The 26,293-nt window shown below is 38.2% G+C and overlaps 1 protein-coding gene across 1 annotated transcript in view; it reads right to left on the reverse strand.

Moving 5' to 3' along the window:
- FRK (fyn related Src family tyrosine kinase) overlaps positions 1–26,293 on the reverse strand; it is a 111,606-nt gene that overhangs the window by 49,499 nt on the left and 35,814 nt on the right. Inside the window, exon 2 of the mRNA XM_043592156.1 lies at positions 9,595–9,716. Within this exon, the coding sequence (XP_043448091.1) occupies positions 9,595–9,716 (122 nt within the window). The remainder of the gene's footprint in view (positions 1–9,594; positions 9,717–26,293) is intronic.

Here is a 26,293-nt window from a genome sequence, read left to right on the forward strand (position 1 = left end):
TTCTGTATTTCTTTCTTTTTTTTTTTTGGTCTTTTATCAGTGGTTAAATTTTGTTTCTTTTTTTCTTTTTAATTTTTATGTTGATTTTTAGTGTAGAGAAAATTCTTAACTCAATTTTCATTCTTTTGAAATTATTTTTTTCCTGGATGCTGGCAGAATTCTTTGTTTATCTTTGATACTAAATTATTTTGAAAGGATACACTAGGTAGGCAACAATGTGAGTCTTCTTAATTTACAAGCACAGATTTTTTTTTTCACCTCAGGAAAATTTTCTTCTACCTCATATTAACTGTTGCTTGCATTTCATTATCCTTATAAATTTCAAGAAATGTCTCCAGTTTGTGCATTATCGTCCCTCACAAATTTTCATCTGTTTTTCTTCTCTGTCCAAGAGCGCCTCAACTTTCTCCTTACATTCCTAAAGTGGCAATTCTGTTGTTTGCTATCTCCGATCTATTACCTTTTCATGCTGCTTTTTATGGCTAATTTCATGGAATTTTTATTTGCTTGAATTTTATAACTGCAAATCAAATGCTTTCAAAAAATTTTTCTGTTCCTTTTAGTGAATATCTCATGAGTATGAGTTTTCTCTACATCTTCTGATTATTGTTTATCATCTCTTATACTATCATTTTTTCCTAAACCATGTTTTATAGAAAAAGAAATGGTTCTCTAATCAAGTGATTTTTGGAAACTCCGGGTTGAAAAGTTAAATTTCTTTGCTGTAGGGCTTCTAAGACTTTTATGTGCTTTGTCGAGTCAGGGCTGAGGGAATGTTTTTCAAATGCATTTAACTCCTAAATCTTCTGTTCTATGGACCACTTCTGGCCTATCAAAGACTTCACATTCTGGAACATAAGTTGGGAAAGGTTGTTATTGCATACACAGAATCTCATTACTTCTATTTATTTTTCCCATTATACTCATCATTGAAAGAAAAAAAAAGCTTGGCATTTCAGAAGAAAACATATGCACTGGTCTTCCTCTCCATCCAATTCAATGAGTGTACATTTCTTTCTCTTAGAGCACACACAGGAAGGCTGCTAAAGCACCAAGCCTCTGAACATATTGCCAGTGTTTAGCAATTGTTCAGCCCCCGTGGCTTTGCTGGAAGAAAGGTGGATCTTCTCTTGCCCCCTTGGCATTCCTGCTGACAAAGAACAGAATTCAGTCCTTTGTGATCATTACGGACTGATGCTTGTCTCCTCCTCAAATTCGTACATTGGAGCCCTAATCCCCAATTGTGGTGGTATTAGGAAATGGGCCTTTGAGAGGTGATTAGGTATATATAGGTGAGGCCATGAAGGTAGAATCCTCATGAAGGGATAGCGCCCTTATAAAGGAGAGGAAGAGATGAGAGCTCATGTGCAAAGCCTCTCTCTCTTTCTCTCTCCCCACCATGTGAGAATATAGCAAGAAAGCAGCCGGCTACAAACCAGGAACACTCATCAGACATCGAATCTGCTGGCAGCCTGATCTTGGACGTCCAGCCTCCACAACTGTGAGAAATCAATGCTTGCTGTTTTAAACCACCCAGTCTATGGTAATTTGTGATAGCACACAAAACCGACTAAGACAGTAATGCTGAGTTGTTTGTTTAACCAGAAGAATGGGTGAAAAACACAATCACAAGAGAGCAAAGTTCTCGTTCCTTTCTTTCTATGAGGTTAAATTCACCCAGTTTGCAACACACTATCATTGCTTGTCATCTTCCATCTGTACAACATTTGCTGTGCTGCAAGCAGCTGTCCCATTTGGATGCAGAAAAGGAGGGGACTACACATGGTTGCCAAGGGACAGCCCGAATCCCCTGTCATTCTACTCAGGAGGGCAATGGCTGCCTGGTTTCCTGGTAGCTGCATGTCCTGCCTCTCTAAGACAGAAACACACACTGAGCACAGGTCAAATCATCCCCCCTCCTCCTTCGTCGCTAGCCCTGATCTGATGTGAAAGTCAAAATCTGCTCCTGCCACTTATGTCAGATCATCTACAGTCACACTGAAGTCGGGAGAATATCCACCCAGAGTCTGACAAATTATCGATTGATAGACTCAGTTTCCAGAGCCGCTCTGATTCTGGCTTATGTATGTTCCTTGATAGAAAACAGGAGGATGCTAACTCAAATAATTCTTACCTAGCCACTACCTCCATCTAGAAGTATAAAAATGGGACAAAATATAAATAAGAATACACTTAATGTGGCAACTAATAAAATGAAAAAAAAAATAATGGAATGGAAGACTTCATGAATTACAAAAAGGAAACAATTTCACCGACCTCCACATGACTTATCAACTTCCTACTTATTTATTTAATATCTGAAATGTATTATTATAAGGTTATATTCAAAAAGCAATAATATGCATCATTTCTTTTATTGTGTTTTCCTCCAAATAGCTCAAAATATTCATACAGAGAGGGTTTTTTTTAATAAATAAAACAAGGTAAGCAAAACCAGAAAAGAAAATGTAGATAAGTTAGTATGTAGTATTCACAGACAAGTGAAAGAAGAATGCTAAAGAACTGTGGCTTCTAGAAATGTTGGTCATAGATTTTCAATAGAGAAGACTTTTCCATGAGCCAGTGCTCTAGAGAAAAGATTCTTTGTCTATGCATCTCTTTGTGTCTGTATATGTACAGACATAAACACAGATATATGCACTAGATAATAAAATGTTAATTTAACTTTATAGAGTATTTAAAACATTTGAAATATAATTTATCAGTAGTGTTAAGAAAAGGAAATGTTAAGAAATATCATAACTCACAAAAAAAGCCACTTGCTACTACAGGCAATGATATTTGCAATTAAGCTGGATACAACTAAATTATGACTTTAATTAAAAGGCATTTTCTAAGATGGCACCAACATGTTTAAAATTTAATATATTTTATATGAGATACTGGAGTTATTAACATAAAAATTTCTTTCTGCAGCATGTGCACTTTTTAAAAAGCAAAACATCTTTAACCAATATCAAAATGCTCCCAGAATCCATAGAAGTTTCATTGCATAATAAATTCAAGGAGCAATCTTTTCTAACCATTTAGTATGGGCTCCTACTTGGGAGATACAATTGTATTTACATTCATGGTTAATAGTAATAGAACTGTTGACACACTCTTGTGGCCACTATGTCCACATTAATTTTAAATGAAGAATGAATGGATAGCTCAGGGAACTGGTAACAAAACACACAGCCTTTTGCCATTGGGCCAGCAACACATTAGAACGAGTCAGCAGATCTCAAAAAGTTTGGGTGCAATAATGGCATCTCAGTGGTCAATGGAAGTGAGTTTGGGTCTGACCCCTATGCCAGCAGAGAGACAGAGGCCACAATAGAAGTGATGTCTTTTTCCAATTTTTGTCTGTTCTACAAAAGCCTTATTACCTGGAAACAACTAACCTGTCAAGGTTAGAAATAGTCTGTCTAAAATAAGCCTGAAGCACAGCAAATAAGAGGATTATTTGTGATCTTGCGTGGTCCAGATTTTAGAAGTTTAAGAAAGTGACAATGGTCTTGCTTGTCTTTGTTCCTGGTAGACTATAGGGTAAAGAGGTAAGTATTTGAGCCTCTACTGGCTTTACAAAGTATATGGCAACTATGGAGATAGAGGAGAAGAATGTACCAGAAAAAAGTGTCTGTCTTCTGCCCAACGAGTTTATAATCTAGTGTGAAAAGCACATATTTACCTACAGTGAAAGAGTTACTCATAAATACAGATGAATCTTTGAATACGTAAGTTCAATGTGAAGGATACACACAAGGTCAACATGAAAGGGTACACATCTTCCCTAATGATGCCACTGTTGTTCTCATTGCCTTTTGAATTACCATCAGAATTAATTTATAAGACATGCAGAAATATTGAAAAAGTTACAGCACTTTGTATCCATGGTATCACTCAAGTTACTCATCCATATTATTCAGAAAGTTGCTTGAGATAATTCTGGCCACTTTCAAGTATCAAAGTTGCCCTCAGTGAATGAACACAGAGTTGCCCCAGCTAAGGGCCTTTAACAAAAGTGATATCCTTTCTGTAAGACACTTTTACCATCTGTGCAATACTTTAAGCAATGGCATTCTATTACTTTGAAGAGTGGGGCACCTGGGTGGCTTAGCTGGTTAAGCCTCTGACTGTTGATCTCCACTCAGGTCAGAATCTGACCGTTCATGAGTTCAAGACTCCCATCGGGCTCTGCACTGACAATGCAGAGCCTGCTGAAGATTCTTTCTCTCTCTGCCCCTATCTTGCTCGCTCTCTCTCTCTCTCAAAAAATAAATAAATTCTAAAAAATGTATTACTTTGAAAGGCAAAACATGTATTTGGTCTAAGTATTTCAGCATATTTACTTTAAAATTAAAATATATCCCAGGGTGTCTGGGTGACTCAGTCAGTTGAGAGTCAGACTCTTGATTTCAGCTCAGGTCACGATCTCCCAGTTCGTGAGTTCAAACCCTGCGTCGGGCTCCACACTGACAGTGCAGAGCCTGCTTGGGATATTTTCTCTCTCTCTCTCTCTCAAAACAAATAAATAAAACTTTAAATAAATAAATAAAATTAAAAATATGTCCTTACAGAGGCCTATTTTATATTCTGAAGAAGGGACTTCATAGTAATCACAAAGTATCATAAAAGTCATGCATATTCCGTGGGACCTACATGTTCACTGTAATGGAAATTTATCCTAGAAGCACTCTGCTCAAATTCAAAAACAAGTCAAAAAAGAGATGGTGGCTACTTGTATGTCCACCATATGTCCATTGCTTCAAACATCTCTAAGCTTTCTTCCCTTGGTCTTCTCCCCTCTCTCCCTGTAAGCCATCTCCTCCTATATACCTCATTCTGACTAAAGTCACATTGTTCCCCCATCACTCAAGTCAGAGGTACAAGAGTCATCCTAATTTTTCTGCATCCTGATCGTACCCTACTTCTGATCAACTACCGACTCCCGTCGGTTCCATCTTCTAAATATTTCTCACTTCCGTTTCCTACTCTCCATTCGCCATACCTCTGCCCCGCTTCAGGCTCTCATCATTGGAGATAAGCAGGACTCTCTAGTAAAGAACCCTAGGAGCTGTTTCTTGATTGTGTGGTGAGGGCCCACTGAGCCGGTTTCACTATCACCCCCTATGGCCAGCAAGAGGGACTGCACCCGACCACAACTTGCAACAGGCCCCATGGTTTCCTCAGACAAAAAATGAACTGCAGTTTCCCACAGTGCCCAAAGCCCATACGTGCTGGGATTTCCAAATAGCCCTGCAAGTAGTTGATACCCACACTCAGACTGCTTAGCACCAAAGCAAAGACTGCTGTTGTGAGTCCTCAGTGATTCCCACACTTGCCTCATAAGAAAAGGAGAGCAACAGACGGGCCCTGTGGTTTCTGGGGATACCCTGTGCCAGGGCAGAACCTTGGTGTGACCAGCTGAGTTTGGGTCCCATCGGTCCTCTGTGCAGAATGCTGATGAACTCTGCTGCCTTGCACCTGTGATTGCAAACAGCTGCAAGGGATGCCACCGTATTTGCCCTAACACTCCTCAGACTATCACCTGCAAAACTCATCCCTTCTCCATATACTCTGAAAGGTCAGACCAGGTCACTTTCTGTCTAAAATTTCCCTCTGTAGAACAAGATCCAAATTCTTCACGTGGTCTACAAGACCCTGAACAGTCTAGCTCCAACCTTCCTTTCCAGGTTCATTTTCTGCCATTCCTTCTCTCCTCTTCTCCATCCCTGCTACACACACACACACACACACACACACACACACACACCAGGCATACAACTCCATTCACTTGCCTTGCCAGGAATAATCATTCCCACACTGCTACCTGGTAACAATCGTTGGTCCAGAACACAAATGCTTCCTCCTCTGTGAAACCTTCTTGTTCCCCCTCAGAGACTGGGCCCCTGCCTCCACTCCTCTCACTAGACAGCTGTACCTTCCTGAAGACTGGGTCCAGGGACTGTGCCTTGCTGCCTTTGCTGCCCTTCACCTAGCAGAGGCCTGGCACATGGTAGGCACTTGAATGTTGTTGAAGAAATAAGCAAATGTATACATAAATGATACCAACTTCTAAATGCATCTCCCTTAATATTGCTGATGAGCTTTTTTTACCTCATGTCCTCAACGTAGTCATTTTTCAACTATCTCCAATCTGTTATCGTTTGCTCTTAAAAGGGTTTCATTGACAATGAATCTGGAATTCTCTCTACAACTTTAGAGGTTTTTATATGCAGAGTTGCCTAAGGTAAAATTACAATGTGCAATGCAGAATCTCTTCTGAAAAACCCACCTGCAGCTCAATTTTAGCCTTCAAAGTGTATTTTCCTTAAAGTGTACTTTAAACAGTAATATAAATGCTTACAGAACTCCAAACAGCAAATTAATATTAATGGTAATAACAATAATAATTCCTCTGAAGTACTTGATTGAAGTCAAAAGATAGCCCAACAAGTTGACATGCAATCGAAATTTTATATTTTTCATCAGAAAAACAATTCACTACCAATGACAAATAACAGTAGGGCTACTAAAACTACCTGTCATGCATCTAATGAAGACAGATTCTCTGGCTACCACATATAATATGTAATATCCAAAAGTGCAGCTGTAATTCACAGCTAATTAGTGCCTTGCTGTTAGGAGAAGTGTCATGGCCCTAACTCTCTTTCCAGATCTACTCAGACCTCATCAGAGCCGACAGCCATGCAAGGATCACAACAAACCAATTAGCACCCACCCCAACCTTGGGCCGCTGCTTCGAGCCCGCCCAAGCATCAATAAATCATGCTTCTTCATGAAGCTCTTCTCTGACAGCTGCAAGCCATTGCCGCCCAAGGAATAAAGACAATACTTCTAAGGAAAACCCACGTAGGAAAGACAGAGATAGAAAAGGGGTATTATTGGCCCTCCTTTGGCAGCATAGCAGTCAGCAAAATTGAAGACCATCAATTCAGGCTGATTAAGGGGACAACTGCACTAGAAAATAAATCTATGACGGGTATATCTGAAGGTCCTTAGTGGTAATCAACAGTCAGTAGTTGGGTTGTTTGTTTTTTTTAATGTAGACATATTGAAGACCTTTTCTTTCCATTTTTCTCTTGGATAGCCCTCCTTCCGGCTAATAAGAAAATTTTCCTTTCAGTAGAATATAATGGCCTGCATTTACTTTGTCCCCCAGTGAATACACAGCAATCAGATAATTCATTTGAAAGACTCTAAATTGTTTGACTTCATTCAAAAAGAATCCATAATGATATGCTGGTTTCCGAGCAAGGCCTACAAAGCTTCCTAGATCCATAAGCAAGCGCTAGAGTATTCTCAGCACATAACAGCCAATATCCTTGTAATTTTGTTCTAAGCCCGTAAAGCTGTTTTGTTCCATAATATTCTACTTAGAAAGTGTTCAGAATAGTCACTGTAGTCTGGGCATTATTCAAAGATATGACTCAAGCAATTCTACTTTTAGTTTGTTTTCCTCATAGAAATATTCTTCTCTGTGTTTAATGCTAATCTAAAACATTTAATCTCGCTTTTAGCCAAATAATGATTACCTAATTTTACATATAAGTATTGGGAAAGCCAAATAAACAAACATGGATACATTTAAATGAGAAATCCTCTTATATCTCTTCTTATCACTAAGCATAGAGATTTCCAAAAGACATGTTTTTCTTCCTCTGAGTAAATATTCTCATGGAAATTTTCAAATATTTATATATAAGGATGTCCACTATATCGTATTTCATAACAGCAAAATAACTAAAAATAATGAAAATATACAAAATATGAAATAGATTAATACCCATTCAATAGATACCCATTTGATGGAAGATTGCAGGGTTTCTAAAAATAATGATATAGACAAATATTAAAGGACATGCAAAAAATATTCAAGGATACTGAAAGAATAAGAAAAATGGAGCCTAGAACCATTGTGTGCATTTGTACACATACAAATAGGTGTGTATATACACACACATATTTATATTTATACATATTTTTCTGTACAAGGTGATCTCAATTTATTTTCTGAATATGAGTGTGTGTGTTTGTTTAAATAAATATGTTTAAAGGTTAAGCACAGAAAAAAAGCTTGCCAGAAAAGCTATTCAAATATTAAAAATATATCTTCAGAAGGTGATATTTTAGATTATGATATCTTAGATTATTTTAGATAGTTCATATAAAAGTGTTTATACTGCTTTCATAATCAGAAAAAAGTTATTATACCTAATAAAATATTCACTTATGTCACCTGGGTATATATAGGTGTGCACTGGTATGAAGTCACAGGCTGATAGGGCATCAATTCTGAGTGGCTAATGCCCAACCTATATCAGTCATTAAATTCTTTGATTATTGCCTTAGATATAAGCAAGATTGGAAAGGTCAGAGTCTCATCCTACTTGGGTACATTTCAAAAATAGTAACCAGAAGAGCATCCTCTAACTAAGTAGGGGTGGAGCTGGAACCAAACATTTTGAGAACACCATATTAACTTGATGCTGGAATAGGCAGGGGCTGAAGGATGGAGCCTCTGAAAAAAAACCTGCCTCAACACCACTGTCCTTAATCCTTTCCAGCTCCAATCCATCTGCCCTAATATTTGGGACTTCCTGGTGTGAGGAAGAAAACTGGGGACCAAACACATATAGTCTGGCCTGAGTTCAGGTCCAATCACAGTTCCTAGGACACAAGGGCTCAGGGCCTGCTTCACTACTGCACCATGAAGGCCATGCTGACTTCCAGCTCAGGGAGCCAGGCAGACACAATAAGATATGATAAACATTTACCACAGGGCCAACAGGGATAAAGGAAGGCAAAATCTCTTCCCCCAAAAGGTTTATGTCTAGTTGGAGAAACAGAGTACACACTTTAAAGGGCATAATAACATACAATGGGCCCGGACAATACAGAGGTCAGAGCACAGCAAGGAAAGAAAAAGTCTCATGTGACAGATGAGTCTAAATGGTCTTTAAGAAAGGACATTCAATAGCTTTGCAACCTACACTGAGAGACAGATTCATGAAAGCAGAAACATGCATATTAGCACCTGTAACTATTAAAGATAATTCTCAGGCCTTTCCTCCTTCCTAAGACAATGTAAAGTCAACATGTATTTGACTCTTTAGCTGAAAAACTACATTTGACCAAATTTTACAAGTCATGGGATTAACCAAATGCATTTGTATCCAACATTTCAATTCATTTTCTATCGACCAGGCAAAGACAAATGAAATGCAAAAATTGAAACGGTATTGTGGAAAGATCAAATTTGACAACAATGTAGTTTCTACTTTTTGCTTATCATTTCCCTAGAAGGAGAAACCCCTAGATAATACAAAAGTGAGAAAATGCAGCCAGACCTATTTAATCTTCATTTCATATGGAAACTTCTATCCATAGTTAGAAACTGTTTGTTAATTTCTATATTACTCTTGGGTAGTTCATATTTAATTTTGGTACTTACTACGAAAATAAGAAATAAGGCAAATTTCAAATTAACCTGTCCATGTTCACACAGCAGGTTCATGACTACAGACTCTCAAACCCATATTTAGATCACACAAACAATGCCCATACCTGAAAGGGCGAAATCTCCTTTCTGGCTTTCACTCTCTCTGATTAGAAAGGCACCAGTCTGGTTTTCTGAATATAATAGTTGTTTTTCTGCATCTGTTCTCTTGATTGCTCCAAAGAACCACCTAAAAAGAAACAGATGTAAACTTTAGTTAACCAATCAACCATTTTTTTTTAAAGAACAGGAAGTTCGGCAAGAAGTATTCTAACATCAGAAGTGTTTAGTATTCTTTAGTGAAACTATCACAGGTGTAAATGGTAGCTTTTGATACTTGAGATGATTTTTCTGGATGTCTGTAACCCTCACCAGGACTCTTTTAAAAATTATAAAATAGGAATTTGGCTGATGCCTGCTACCACGTCCCTACTCACATCTGCATTCTGTCTGAGAGGTCATGTGTCCTCCTTCTGTCAAATCCAAAGCCTCCAGGGTGGGCCTGCCATCTGAGCCCACTGGGTTCCACGCTCTACAATTACTCATCATCACCATCAAACTGTTCGCTGCCTCACCCAACACGTTCTAGGTGTTAGGAGGCAAACATTCCAATCAAAGGATTCATACATTTCACATTAAAGTGTAGACAATTAAAAACGTAGTTTTCTGGACGTTAATTCCCTCCCCCCATCCATTACTACCTAAACCTACCATAAGATGCAATGATTTTGCATGTTTAGGAGGAATTTATCAAATATAAAGGAAATTTTCATTGGTGGAGAGATTATGTGAAAAAGATACTTCCATGTGGGAAGTGTCTTCTTAGTGCCACCCCCACTTCTTATCTTTACCCTCCTATCCTGAACATTCCAGAAATATGAGTCAGATACTGAACACACAAATGTGTGAATGTGAGAAACCCTGGCAAAGAATTATGGATTTTAACATGAGAGCCAGTCTAAGATGCATATCAAGTCGGTACACACCAAGGTGATACTAAGAGGAAGCTGAGAAAATACGCTTTTCACTAATGACCTCCCACTCTAGGGTCAAAAAGTTGAACTTTATCATCTAAGATTTTAGATAAAACATTTATCTGTTCAGGTATCATCTTCTTATTTTTGTTAATGTCTATTTTTGAGAGAGAGAGACAGAGTGCAAGTGGGGGAGGAGCAGAAAGAGAGACACAGAATCCGAAGCAGGCTCCAGGCTCTGAGCTGTCAGCACAGACCTCGAGGCAGGGCTCAAACCCACAAACTGTGAGATCATGACCTGAGCCAAAACCGGACACCCAACCGACTAAACCACCCGGGCACCCCTTCAGGTACCATCTTCTAAAATGTAGACACTCAGGGTCGGCTTTAGCTCAAGCGGTTACTTCGTGTGTGGTTGCTAAAATGTAGACACTCAAAGAGAGAAAATATAGGCTTGAAGGAAGAAATACAGGCTGTGTGAGGAACTGTAGGCTGTTAGAGGATATACAGGCCATCAGAAATTGGCTCCAATTGGTTTGACATGTCATGGATATTGGGGAGTATGAGTGCACTGAGGGTGATACAATTGGAAGGAAGAGGGGAAAGGAAGTGAAAAGAGAGACCTTAAACTATAATCATTACCTGACAAAGCCAAGGTATTTGTTTACCATTTTGCCAATCAAGTTTCTAATTACACAGTATTAATTATACCAGTCAGGATATACCGGGTTTCATAGGAGTAATGAACAATGCCAAAAAATCTCCATGGCTTAAGATGACAAAGATCTGTTTTTCATTCAGCTGCATGTCTACCAAAGGTCACTTGGGGCTCTACTCTGTGTCTATCTCTATGTCTACCAGGGCATTTCCATCTCCATGCTTCCACGATTGCTGAGGCAGGAGATAAAACATGTGGCAAATCACAGGCTGGTTCCTGGAGCTTCTATTTAAAGCTTCTACATAAGAATGAAGCCATTGCAAATAAGTCATATGTTTGTGCCTAAATGCAAAGAGAGTAGGAAATGCAATCCCACTGTTTCCCAGAAGGCAAGAGAGCTGGAATCATTTGGTAGACTACACTAATGACTGCCACACTGATTCAACAGCAAGGACCAAATTGATGTCCACAGACTATAGTTTACCTGACTGAAATTATAGAAGGCATGGAAACATTCCAAGGGGCTATGTAACGAATTCATAGAAAAATTAAAAAATGCATGCTTTTCTACAACTGCAGAAATAAGTCAATAGAATAATGGAACAACAACAACAAAATTAATTAATTAATTAATTTAAAAAAATTTGAACAGACCCAAACACACAAATTAGAGGTAAAAGAATGGATAATTCAGGGGCACCTGGGTGGCTCAGTCGGCTAAGCATCTGACTTCGGCTCAGGTCATGATCTCACCACTCATGAGTTCAAGCCCCACGTCAAGCTATGTGCTGACAGCTCAGAGCCTGGAGCCTGTTTTGGATTCTGTGTCTCCCTCTCTCTCTCACCCTTCCTGGCTTGCAGTGTCTGTCTCTCAAAAATTAAAATAAACATTAAAAAAAATTTTTTTAAGAATGGATTATTCAATAACAAATGCCAGTACTACAAATAATCCATATGGAAAAAATTAATTGATACTATCTACAACATACAACATAGTCCTACATAAAGACCTAGTGTAAAAAGCAATCTTTAAAACTTTCTGAGGACACCAGACTAAGGAAGTTTTCTTAGATAAGAGAAAAACAAAAAGACATAAAAACCTTAAGGGAAAAAAATTGATAATACTTCTTACACTACAAAAACTTCAACAACTGCAAGATTACTGTGAAACAAAATTAAAATACAAGCCACAGACCTGGAGAAAATATTTGCAAAGTATATAACCAAGAACAGGGATAGTGGTCAGATTACATAGAGACTTATAATCAATATTTTTAAAAAAAGAGACAAAACAGTAGAAAAATTGGCATAGCATAATTGTACAGTTCACAGAAAAGGAAAACCCAATTACTAATAAAAATAAGAAAAGAAGCACAGTCTCTATCGGTGCCAATAATTAGGAATATTAGGAATATTAAATATTAAAACAATGAAATGTCACACTTCGAGCTGGACAAAATTTAAAACTTTTACATTCAGGTATTGGAAAAAAATGTGAAGCAAGAACCTTCATACAGTTCTAGATGCAATATCATCTGGTACAAATACTCCAGAGAGCAATTTGACAATATCTAATAACGCTACATATTCCTATACTATTCAGTTTCACTTCTAGATTACACACCATATGTGCTCAAGGAAATAAATCGTGACAGCATTCACTGAAGAATTCTAGCATTGAAAAATTGGAAACAATCTAAATGTCCACTGTAAGGGAATAGATAAACAAACTTGGTTATAGATCTAAGACAGAATACCACACAGTAATTAAAACAAGTAAATTGTTCAGGGACAAAAGGGAGTTGAAGAATGATACATACTCTTACAATGCCATTTACATAAAGTTTAAGTCAACACATAAAAAACACTAGATATTTTTATGGACAGTTGAATGCTTAATGAAAGCTAATAGTTAATAAGTAATCGTATTTTTTTTAGTCCATTTCCAGAAATGGTGACGTTTCTTCGCACAAATATCTTAAGCACATTAGCAACATGGGTCAAATATACTGATCAACCCCAATGCATTTTCCTGATTCTGAGTGCATTAATTATGGCATCAACATTAAAATGTTTGCTCTAAATGTAAATATTTAAACCTTTACAAGAATTATAATTTATCTAGCAGATTAAATTCTTAGAAGTATGATTATGTCTCATATATCTCATTATTTTCAAGAATAAATATTCCATTATATGTTTTAGATACATACATTACATTTGTATTTTGGATAATTAATTCTGTAAATGATGTATTTTCGCTGCCCAATATATGTATAAACATAAGGAATCTACTCCTGAAACCATTGTTTCACTATATGCTAACTAATTTGGATGTAAATTTTAAAAAATAAAAAATAAAAATAAAAAATATATGTACAAATAAGCAGTTTTTGTAAATCAAATGGTTAAAGATATAGTAATTTTACACCATTTATAGAAAGGAACTCTGCAGTAATTTTTTTTAAAAAATCCTTTTATATGTCACCAATTTTAGATTCTTGAATAATAGTTTGGTACACTCATTTTACAAGGCAAATCACACCAGCACTGAATCCACAATAACAATGAAATGCATGTAAATATTTGATTGGATCCATCGACTCAGTTAATACCTGGAATTTTATTTGGCCGGCTACCATCGGGAAGTGACTATAAATAAAACAATTGTTTTCTGCATGTAGTTGCATTACAATGCCATCTTTCATACTCAGTGGTGACGCAACCACTATAAACTGAATCGTAAGAGCATGTGCTGCAGCACAGACTAATGGGAAAACGATAGGTCTTTCCACCATCTACACATGGGAGAATTGTTCCTTAATTTGTGGTTTGAGCCCATGGCAGAACTGTCATTCTCCGTTCTGCACATTAGAGTCCCTGTTGGCCCCATCCTGGAAGGTCACGCACACCCCAGCCCTGCGTGTCCGCCACAGCCACTGTCAGCGCTTTCAGCTGTAGTTCTTGTGTGCAGTAAACAGTGAGTGCAGAGAAGGGATCAGGATACCCTAGGGCGGATCAGGGAGAGTCTTACAAATCAGCGATCCTCCAAGTGTGGTCCCTGGATCGGGAGCATCAGCATGCAAACTTGTTAGAAAAGGAAATTTGCAAGCACGTCCCATATCTACTGATTCAGAGACTGTGGGATGTTGCCCTGCAATCTGGGTTTTAATAGATCCCCAGGTGCAGCTGATGCACAGTAAAATTTGAGAACTACTGAGTTATAGGAATAGTAAAAAAAAATTAAAAATTTATATGAGACAGCTGAAAATAATAAGTTAGAGTTTGGTTTACATGGGAAAAATTACCCAATAAAATGACACCACACACAGTCAGGCACACGCATTTCATTGATCTTTAATGCAACTAACCTGTATTGCTATGCCATACTTGCCATGAAAGAGATCTTGATTAAGAATAACCAAAAAGGGGAAGAAAATGCTTCAACGAGATGAAAATGGAGCGAAAAGCATGATGTCTATTTTGGATGAAAGGAGTATGTGATTGAAGTCTAAGGTTTATTTTGTAAACATTTACCCAGTGTCTATGGTGTGTAAATTCTGTAGCACAGACACAGAAAGATCTGCAAAGCATACTACTGGGTGAAAAAGGGTAAGCTGCAGAGTAATCAAAATATTAGTTTTATTTATATCTTAAAAACCAAAAATTACATGTGCTTACTGCTCTGGAGATGAGTGAACAATAACAAAAGTGATGGCAAAAAAAAAAAAAAAGAAAAAAACTTTCACTTTTTACTCTGCATTCTTCTCCATAATTTGGATATTTACAATAATATATTGTTTTATATTATTTTGTAATTCACTTAAAAATTTAAGAAAGTCATTCAGGAACATGCTATAAAAACTACATACTATTAAAGATATGAAGCAGAAACTTTGGCAGTTAGAACTGATAGCAGAAAAATCTCAAATCAGTATGAGACAAGTGCTTACGGATGAACAGTGAGACCAACGGAGGAGCAAACATGACCCCAGGGTTCCAAATATGGATGGCTGAAGAACAATGCGCCCAGCAACACATTAAAGGCACAAGACGATAATGATTAAGAGCTACAGCATCTCACTGGGAACGTTAACTTCCCTGTGCCTAGATTTCGTCATTTGTTAGTGAGAATAATAGTAACTGCCCTGTAGGTTTGTTTTGAAAGTAAGAAAAACGATGTATGTAGAGTGTTTGATGCCTGGACGCATTCTTGCCTGATAAACAGCACCTATTTTAAGAAAACTAATTTAAGGGACAAATTATTTATTTGGCTTTAGACATGTTAGGTTTGAGGTCATGATGAAACATGAGTAAATATGGGAACGTGACCTCACTTCTCTAGATGTGTTTGTATCGGAAGTTTCCTCCCGAGTGATTTTTCTGTCCTGCCTGTCCTCTCTGGACTAGGACACGCTGCCACCAGGTGGCAGTAGGCCATTTTACTAAGTCAAAAAGGCTAAAGCTATAGTGTGATAACTGGAGGTTCTTTATTTTACAAAAAAAAAAAAGACAAAATTAGGCTTAAAAAAACAGAATTTATGCATTGTTACCTAATATCAACATATTATATAATGTAGATGTCAATTAAAATTTAAGAAAATCAACATGTAAACAGATGTGGTGCCTCCGTCAATATTTCTTCATTTCCTCTAATAGTCTTATTCTGTCCACTCTGCTGCCTTAGTGACTAGCACAAAGTAGGTATCTAGCACACTCATAATTGCAATCAAATGGTGATAGTTTCCTCCTACATTTTTTAAGTAAGCTCTATGCCCAGTGTGGGGCTTGAAATCATGACCCCAAGATCCACAGTCACATACTCTACAGACTCAGCCAGTCAGGCACCACTCTTCCTGTATTTTGAAAAAGAGAAAACTTATTCCCAATAACTGTTGGCTAACATTTACAAAATTTAACATATAATTTCTTTTCCCAATGCCTCCCTTACAGCCAAGACAGCTGGCCTTACACCACAGTAAACAGACCCTGAAAAAAACAAGTTTGTAAAACCAGCCCCAGACTACTACTGGCATCCTCCCAGAAACTGCAGAAAGGGAAATGGGTAGATCAGCTTGGCCTATCCACCCATGAGGAAAGTCACCTGGAAGGACTGCCCAGGTGGGAACTCGTGGTTAGGTCTGTCTTTTTGTTGTCCTCACAGTTACACATGTGACAATGGAGAAAACCACCAATCACCTTCACCAGTGTGGCTTGGGGGACATCAGTGACACTAACATTTTTGCAAAACACCTACAGTTTTCAGGGTATAATCATAATCACATTTATTCATTTATTGTGTCTAAACGTAAGGCTTGGATCCATGGTCCCTTGAGTTATGGCAGTTCCATAGGACTCACCTGCATCTCTCTGGGTTTCAGCAACACTGCCAGGAAAGCCTCTGTGCGGTTCCTTCCTCTCCAGGTAGTCACATCCCTCCCCTTCCTTAGGCTCAGCATCCCGCTCGGCTCACAGCAAGTGAGCCCTGACACTCTCTTCCCACTCACAAGCATGAGAAGGGCAAAGAAAAACATAAATAATGCTCATATGTATTTTGTTATTCATTCCTTCCTTTTCATTTCCCTCATCACAACCTTTGTCCAATTTGTCATCACCACTTAGATTACAGCAATATTTTACTATTTGTTCTCTTTAATATTAACAGCTTTTGCTTATTGATCAGGTACAGGGAGCCAGGAACTGCTGCTACAGTGTTGCATGCATTATCTCAGACTCTTCCCCCTTGCTCACGCCCCCACCACTAGATTAATCATTTGATAATATGACCTGGTACACTTCACCAATGCATACACATTAATAAGTTGTTGGGGCGGTGGGGGGGGGCATGCCTGGGTGGCTCAGTTGGTTGAGTGTCTGACTTTGGCTCAGGTCATGATCTCATGGTTTGTGGGTTCGAGCCCTGTATTGGGCTCCACACTCACAGCGCAGAGCCTGCTTGGGATTCCCTCTCCCTCCTCTCTCTCTGTCCCTCCCCAACTTGCACATGCAGGTGTGCTCTCTCTCTCTTTCTCTCAGAATAAATAAATTTTAAAAATTAAAAAAAAATAATAAGTTTTAAGGGTTCCCTTTGTTTCTGGAATAAAATCCTTACTGATTTGGAATTTCAGTCTGTCATCAGGACACCAGCCATTTCCTGCATAGTATCTTCCCCACCATCAATTCTTTAGATCTAGCTAAACTTCTACTCTTACGGTTATTTGTACTGGCATCACTTAAATTTGCCTGCCCAGAATCCCCACAGTATTCACTGACTACCCTTCTGGTGGTTTTGCATGTAGCATACAAACGCTATAGCTCCTTTTTTTTTTTTTTTTTTAAAGATTATTCTGTGTTCACTTGAGGCTGACGACCTCCTGGGCACAAAGCCTAACTGAGAACATCACATACGCCTTTTAGAATAGTCAAATAAATGCCTGTTGATGAAACAATTAATACATTGTACCTCGATGTGTGGACTTTATATGTCTTTCGGTTTATACTGAATGTTGAACTAGATAAAGCCTGTGTGTTCATGTAATCTTTTATTTGTGCTTGCCACATAGTTCTGGTGTGTTAAGTGCTTAGGGGAGAAGCCTTATCTGCTCTGGGCCAGATTCAAATGTTAATTGGCCACACACCACAAATTCCAATCTGATCACAGTCTTCTCCAAAAGAAAACATTTGCCTATGAACCTAAAGATCGAAAATGAAGCTTATTTTTCTGTCCTCCAGAACACAAGCCTATCAGGGCTGCACACATGTAAAGAATGCGTGACAAAGTGATAATGCCGCCTCCAATATCTGAGGTAGGACTTGCGGTCACATGGAAACCAGGAAGCTCCTTGCGTGGATCATATGATAAAGCTTTGTTGTTGTTGTTGCTATTGTTCACCTGTGTAGTCATCATAAAAGGGGAATTTTGAAGGAACTCTTTAGAGAGGAAGTAAGATGAACTAATTGGTACTTTCACCAGTGGGGAAAGTGTAGTGCTATGTGTTTGTAAGGATATGATTATAACCTGAACCCACTTCCCAGTACTAGTAATCAAAAACTTTTAATGACTCACTTGAATTTTTATAAAGAACATAACAAAGTTCAAATAGGGAGTCAATCTCAAGGTACTGCTTTGGTTTCACAACCGTCTTCTATTTGTGTGAAAGGAAATGGAAGCTGACATTGATTTCTCTTTTAAAATAAAAAATAAAGTGTGGGCATATATAATGATATTTCCAATCATCAAGCCTGAAATGTAAGTGTAAATTTTAACCCGTCTGCTTTGTTTTTGTACAACATTTGTGATAGTTTGTCCTAGAAACTAGAGAAATATGGATTAGAGTCAAAAAAAAAAATTAGTCAAGGGGCGCCTGGGTGGCGCAGTCGGTTAAGCGTCCGACTTCAGCCAGGTCACGATCTCGCGGTCCGGGAGTTCGAGCCCCGCGTCAGGCTCTGGGCTGATGGCTCAGAGCCTGGAGCCTGTTTCCGATTCTGTGTCTCCCTCTCTCTCTGCCCCTCCCCCGTTCATGCTCTGTCTCTCTCTGTCCCAAAAATAAATAAACGTTGAAAAAAAAAATTAAAAAAAAAAAAAAAAAAAAACATTAGTCATGGGGCACCTGGGTGCCTCACTTGGTTAAGTGTCTGACTCCTGAATTCAGTTCAGGTCATGATCTCCTGGTTGGTGAGTTCAAGCCCCGTGTCAGGCTCCGTGCTGACAGCACAGAGCCTGCTTGGGATTTTTTCTCTTTTTCTCTCTCTCTTTCTCTGTCTCTCTCAAAATAAATAAATAAACTTCAAAAAAAAAAAAAAGCATTAATCATTAAGAAGTTTCCATCTTTGTCACATCCAAAGAAAGTAAATGCAATTGATTGTATAATGCTTAGGAAAATGCCTTACTTCACAAAACACCACAAATGTTCACTGCAATTCTTTATTTGGATAAGCTTTTGGGTAGTAGTATGACTTTTGAATAGTTACAGGGAGGACTGATTTCAGAGGTGACTGCTCCACTTAGTTTCCTACCAAAAAAACCCCACTAGTTATCTCCTCTCATGAAACACTTCCTTTCTCACTTCCAAGATAAAAAAAAAAATGAAACGAACTTTTTAATTCACTTAATTTTAAAGAATTTATTTCCCAGTGTCATGAAGGATATTCTCTCATCCCACTTCATTTAAACCACTGAGTATTCTTGACAGATCTACAAAATATGGGGCACCTGGCTGGTTCACATGCCAGTACCGTATGTGACTCTTGATCTCGGGGTAGTGTTTTCAAGCCCATGTTGGGCATAGCACTTATTTTAAAAAATAAAAAATAAAGATCTATAAAATAACTTGCTCTTTGGGATTTTTCATAGAATAAACAAGATCAAATGTTGAGTCTAGTAAGCCAATAGTTCATGTGCCTACCTTGTTCATGAGCCTACCTTGTTCATGATTGGTTAATAATGATATTCTCTAGGAACTAGAGGGTATTATGCTAAGTGAAATTAGTCAGAGAAAGACAAATATCTTATGACTTCACTCATAGGACTTTAAGACACAGAACAGATGAACACAAGGGAAGAGAAGCAAAAATAATATAAAAACATGGATGGGGACAAAACATAAGAGACTCTTAAATATGGAGAACAGAGGGTTACTGGAGGGGTTGTGGGAGGGGGGATAGGCTAAATGGGTAAGGGACATTAAGGGGCATTCAGGAATAAATGATCCTGAAATCATTTTTGCACTATATGGTAACTAATTTGGATGTAAATTTAAAAATTAGGGGCGCCTGGGTGGCTCAGTCTGCTGAGCGTCCAGCTTCAGCTCAGGTCATGACCTCGTGGTTCCTGAGTTCGAGCCCCGCATCGGGCTCTGTGCTGACAGCTCAGAGCCTGGAGCCTGCTTCGGATTCTGTGTCCCCCTCTCTGCCCCACCCCTGCTTGTGCTCTGTCTCTCTCTGTCTTTCAAAAAAATGAATAACATTAAAAAAAAATTTTTAATTTAAAAATTAAAATTAAAAAAAATTATATACTCTATATCATCATGTACTCCCATTAAACCCTTTACTCTAAATAAGATAGTAAACATCTTGAAGGTATCTTAACCTTCTTATTACCCTACAAAGTGATATTAATATAGTATTCTAAATGTTTCATATGCTAAAATATGTCATTAACATTCATTTCATACTAACTGTATGGAGAACAGATGAAGAATCATAAGAACAAAAGAAGGGTATATTTCTTTTCCTTTGAAAATTTTAGAGTATCAAGGGAGGGATAAAAGATCATTTCAACTGAGTAATAAATAAAAAAGAAAGTGACAGAAACAAAAGCATTTAAGTGCTAAGGGAACTACAATCCAAGAAATAAACAACCAACAGTGTGTCAACAATGGAAGACATCTTAAAGAAAATAAGGATTCAGAAAAGATGAGAAATCCAAAGAAATGAAGGGCAAGGGTATGTCACAGATGAAGAACCAGCAACATGTTCATGAGTAGATTGGCTTCAAGGGCAATGAGGGGGAGGAGCGTCAATTAAATGAAGAAGAAACAAAACCAGTTCTTTAATGTTTATGGGCAATTCCATGTAGAAACAACCAACTCTATGTGGGAATTAGATCTTCAGCAAGATAAGATATTCCATCGAAGATTTAACAGTAAAGAATTTTGAGTTCTGGGCACACCTGCAAAAATGACAGGAAAATCTGACCTCTTCTTTAAAAAATTGTTTAGTGAACAAATTTAAGAGGTGAAAATGTGGAAGGTGAGGAAGGGAGAGCAAGAAAGAATTATTCTATGGGAGGAACACAAGAGAGGTGATCAGAATTTTAGAGCTAGAAATAAATTTTTATGAGGGTCCCTGGGTAAGCCTCTGAAACTTATTGTAAATGTGTTTTACTGAGCATGTGCATTCTCTGGGAAGAATCGTGTTTCATTAAATTCTCAGTGACGCCTGTGACAGAAACTACCCATCTCCTTCAATAAGGCTAAGTGGTTTTTTTTGCTGGTTCACGAAAGAGCTGGTAACAAAGCTATAACCACAGCCTACCACCGTAAAATCCCTCCACTCATTCATTTTTCATTCAACAATTATTTACTGAGCACTTACTATGTGCCAGGCATGGTTCCAGTTAGTAGAAATATAGCAGTGAATGGAACAAACAAAAAGTCCTGTTTTTATGGAGCTCAGATACTAATGGGGAAACACAGACAACGAATTAAAAACATGCATAATTATACAGTGTGTTTGAAGGTGATAAGTGCAAAAGAGAAAAAAAATGAAGCAAAGTAAGAAGAAAAGAGACTATATTTTAAAGCTCACTCTTAGTCAGCAGCAATATGTGGCAGGGGGAATTCCAGAGGGTTTTTCTGTGTGTTCCTAAAGTCAAAGTAACCAGAATAGATTCAGCTGTGGAGAAAAATTGGATAGAATCTTTGAAAGGAGTAGACAAGTGAGGATGGTAATCCACTCTAGGATTGAGACAATATTCAGATTTCCCAACTGCAGCTTGGCCAATATCTATTAGCATTTTTTTCTAGTTAAGAAATAAATAATATCCATCAATTTCACTAATTATCACTGATGTTCATGGAAATGCAAAACACCAGAAGCTACAAGTATCCTCCAAGGCTCTCCTTGGGCGTGATGGCTCTTTAGCCAAAGAAAAGTGAGCAATCTGTTTAACGGGAAGAGCATTCTTTTCTAAAAAATAACTATACGTAGAATAGAAATAATATTTCTGATTATAAAGGAATAGTTGAGGTAGGATTTCTTTCTAGATATCTCTTAAGTCCATACAAAAATCAACATGCTTAAATGAAATTGTCTTCCACGTTTGGCAAACGTACAGTGAAAAACAAAGTCTCTATTGTCTTAACCCATACATGGCACAGAGACATACACATATATGTGGATGAGGATGTATGGGTGTGTGTGTGTGTGTGTGTGTGTGTGTGTGTGTGTGTGTGTCCACAGCTACAATCACTGATGTGCACTAGTCCCACTGACTTTTTAAGGGTTTAAATGAAGCAGGTGTCCCAAGACAGACAAGAGGTGGGACAGGGTCCACAAAGATCAGAATGGGCACAAACATTTTCTTTTTCTTTCCTTTTCTTTTTAATAATTTAATCCTGTGCACCCAGCTACCAACTAAACTTTGCTATCATTAATAATTACCAATAATAACCCTAGTATTAATAACTGAAGGTTGTTTATAAGCCACATAAATGCCACCCAGTGGGCTTAGAAATGGTAGAAGCTGAACATATCCACAAAGCGGCTTGTTCTTAACAAAAGGAGAGCCAGAAATGGTGCCAGAAAAATACACCTTTTGTTTTCAGTGTCAACAAGCTATTTGTCAGGAAACAAACAGAAGGCTCTGCCAGTACTGGTGGATTTTTCTGAAACCTAAAAATTAGTTTCCGACTTGTTCTTACTTAAAATTAGAGGAAAGCAATTGCCCAAGTACATCCCCCACTCCTCAGAAGTACAATGGGGAAAGGCTGCCCAAGAGAAAGGAAACAGTCCCTCCCCACCCACCCTGTCACACACATCCCATCACTTCTCAACCTCCTCTGGGGCCTGTTTCTCAAACTTTGTTAAGAAAGCACAGGAAGAGTGCGTACAAGCAATGCTCTCAGGTCTGAGGTGGAGCTCTGGGTGCTGTAGCTTTTCAAGTGCCTCACAATTCTCTGGGAACCTGGTACTGCGTTTGAAAAGCACAGCTCTTCTTTGAAAGGAAAGACATTCTCTCATGTCTGCCATGTCTCCCACCCAAAACCTTTGTTCTCTCTGGTCCCTTCTGCCCCACACTGGACCCCACTCTCTAATTTTCAACCTGACCAAAATATTATAAATTCAGTCCACGCTTTGTGTAAAATTTGTGAAGTGTAAAGCTCTCAGTACAGTTTAGAGTGGAAAACAAGTTCAAAAACATCAAAAATCTCTCTTCCTAGAAATTTAGTATCACTTACCCTGAAGAGGGAATTTCCCCAAATCTTCTTTTCCCTCAGGTCCAGAGCTCCCTGTGTTGTTGCCAAGTCTACTTTCCGTTCCTCTCTCCTCTGGACCAGGCTTTTACAACAAAACATCCCTGGTTTTATATGCAAAGCAATTGAGTTCCTTATCCCACTCAGACTCCAAACTAGCATTCTCAGCATCCTTCTGTGTATATACTCTAACAGACATTAAATTGTTCTGCTCCATAAAGGCCCATCCAGTCCAAGTCCTGATTCTCAACAGCACAAACAACCAGAGCTTTGAAAATAAAATTTTCTCTAGCAAATTAAATCCTTAGGCAGAGCACCTCTCAAACCACTCCCCACAGCAGAGGGTAGCAAAAGAAATTACGCATATTCTTGCTGTCAAGAACAAGTACACATCTGAGGATAAGGGTGAAGGGGCAGAGTTTTTTTTCTTTTTTTCAGTTATATTTATGTTTTAAAGAATGCAGTTTTGGGGCACCTGGCTGGCTCAGTCGGTTAAGCGTCCGACTTTGGCTCAGGTCATGATCTCACGGTCCATGAGTTGGAGCCCCGCGTCGGGCTATGTGCTGACAGTGTAGAGCCTGGAGCCTGCTTCGGATTCTGTGTCCCCCTCTCTCTCTTCCCCTCCCCTGCTCATGCTCTGTCTCTCTCTCTCTCTCAAAAATAAATAAGAAACATTTAAAAAAAATTAAAAAAAGAATGAAGTTTTATTAAAATTATGAATTTCTTGAACTAGGTTGAAATATTTGCTCTCTCAAAGTGTCTTCGTAAGAGGATAAACTCTAATGATATACAAGGTAAATATCATTTGTAAATAGCACATAAACTATTTGTATGCAAATTTGTGTTCAAAGAAACTGAAGTAAGTCCTGCCCAGATGGCCACCTTACTAATTAGCAAATTGCAATTAAGTAAGGTTTTGTTCCATAATTTTGGTGATACAAAAAATTATCCAGTTACGAAAGCACAAAAGCCTGGGATTTTCTGAAGAAAGAACTCAATGAAATACATAGAGTATAGTAAATTCTGACTTGTCAAGTTGTGACTCAGAGATTTTTTTAAATCTTATAGATTTGAAAAGACTGCTTTTGGAATGAAAGCCCAGGACAGGAACACCCTAGAGCCTTGGAATTGGGACCCCCAAGCAGGCCTGAGAAGCAGGTTTTCCTAAGATGAGTGATGATAGATTCATTACATAACAGAGCTCCCTTTCCCTTCCCTTAGTGTCACCTGGGTGGCTCAGTCTTTTGAGTGTCCGACTTCAGCTCACATCATGATCTCACGGTTTGTGGGTTCGAGCCCATCGTTGGGTTCTGTGCTGTCAGCGCAGGGCCTGGAGCCTGCTTCCAATTCTGTGTCTCCCTCTCTCGGCCCCTCCCCCACTAGCTTTCTGTCTGTCTCTCTCTCTCTCTCTTTCTCTCAAAAATAAAAATAAACATTAAATAAAAAGTCTTGTGCCAGGAAATCCTGGTCTGCATAACAGGTGAGATGAACACCCCATTCGTTTCCTTCACATCTCTTTCCTTGGTTTCTTATTTTTGGTATTATTTGATTAATTCCTACTTTCCCACTATATTTGCAAGCTCCAAGAGAGCAAAACCCTATCTTTTTGCTCATTACCGTAATTCTCAGAGTCTAGTACGGTACCTGGTATTAATATGCTCTCAACAAATACCCTTGAATGAATGCATGAATAAATGAACAAATGATTGCTTGGGGATGTGAGTCTTAAACATTAAGGCTGACCAAATAACTTCAAAAAATAGGACAAGAATGTAAAGAGAATCATCTGAAGGTTTGAAACAGAGCAAAAGAATAAGTCAGATTTTATCAGTCATGAATATACTCATAGCCAATCAAACGATCACAGTCCTATAAGGAAAGTGACAATAACAATCACAGTGAGAATAACATTTGGATTCCACTTGATAATTCACAGGGTCATCATCTACATTACGGCACTCATTCTCATGGCAAATCTTAAGGCAATCAGAGCAGGTGCTTCAATATCTCCATTCTGTGGAGTTAGAAACTAGAGCTGAGAGAACAGAATAAGCAGTGCCAGTGTGCAAATGTGCAAAGCAGTTACGTGTGACATCTCTAAAATTGTGCAGAATATGCAGTGGGAAGTATGGACTTGTCCTCACATTGTAATTCCACTCCACAGAGTGGGTCAGAAATATAAAGAAACCATTGCAGAAAAAGGAACACCAGGGTGAAAACATTATAAACAGGTATCAAAAATAGTTTCACCTAACTTCATAGAAACCACCCCACAATGTGACCATAATAAAAAAAATAGGATTTGGGGGGCATACCCCTTTCACTGTGAGTAGATAAGCTCTCTTTTATAATATCTCTCAGAGAGAATGCTAAACAGAGTAAACCATTGGTTTGCACTAGTGTAACAAGTCATATATTTTCATTTCTCATTTTTAAATTTCTCTTCAACTTCATTGATTTTCATGAAAAAAAAAAGAAAATCACACAGAAGATTTGCCTTTATTCTTTTTAGCATTTTGTCTGCAAAGATTTTATGTAAAACACAAAGGATGGATCGCTTTCAATACATAGTAAGAGCCTAATTTGTTTCTAAAGCTGTTCCCATAGAAAAACAAAATATACTTTTATGAAGTTAAACACTAGTTACTGTTTGTTATTTAGATATAGGCTTAGTTGCATAAGGATCAAAATTTGAAAATTAAAAGCAAAATAAGATTCAAATAAATATTTAAATAAGTAAAACAATCCTAGAGTTGTAGATGATATTACAAATAATGAATTATGAAGCTTAAAGTAGTTTTTCTAAACTGCAACAAAAAAATGTGATCAGACATTTCAAAAGTAGATCAAGGGGCGCCTGGGTGGCGCAGTCGGTTAAGCGTCCGACTTCAGCCAGGTCACGATCTCGCGGTCCGTGAGTTCGAGCCCCGCGTCGGGCTCTGGGCTGATGGCTCAGAGCCTGGAGCCTGTTTCCGATTCTGTGTCTCCCTCTCTCTCTGCCCCTCCCCCGTTCATGCTCTGTCTCTCTCTGTCCCAAAAATAAATAAACGTTGAAAAAAAAATTTAAAAAAAAAAAAAAAGTAGATCAAATTATCATTTATTCTTTCTACAGACAATGGTGTTACTAAATCAGTGTCACATGGGGAGCCAATCAAAGAAA

The sequence above is a fragment of the Prionailurus bengalensis genome, chromosome B2 (genome assembly GCF_016509475.1).
Source record: "Prionailurus bengalensis isolate Pbe53 chromosome B2, Fcat_Pben_1.1_paternal_pri, whole genome shotgun sequence".
Classification (NCBI taxonomy): domain Eukaryota; kingdom Metazoa; phylum Chordata; class Mammalia; order Carnivora; family Felidae; genus Prionailurus; species Prionailurus bengalensis.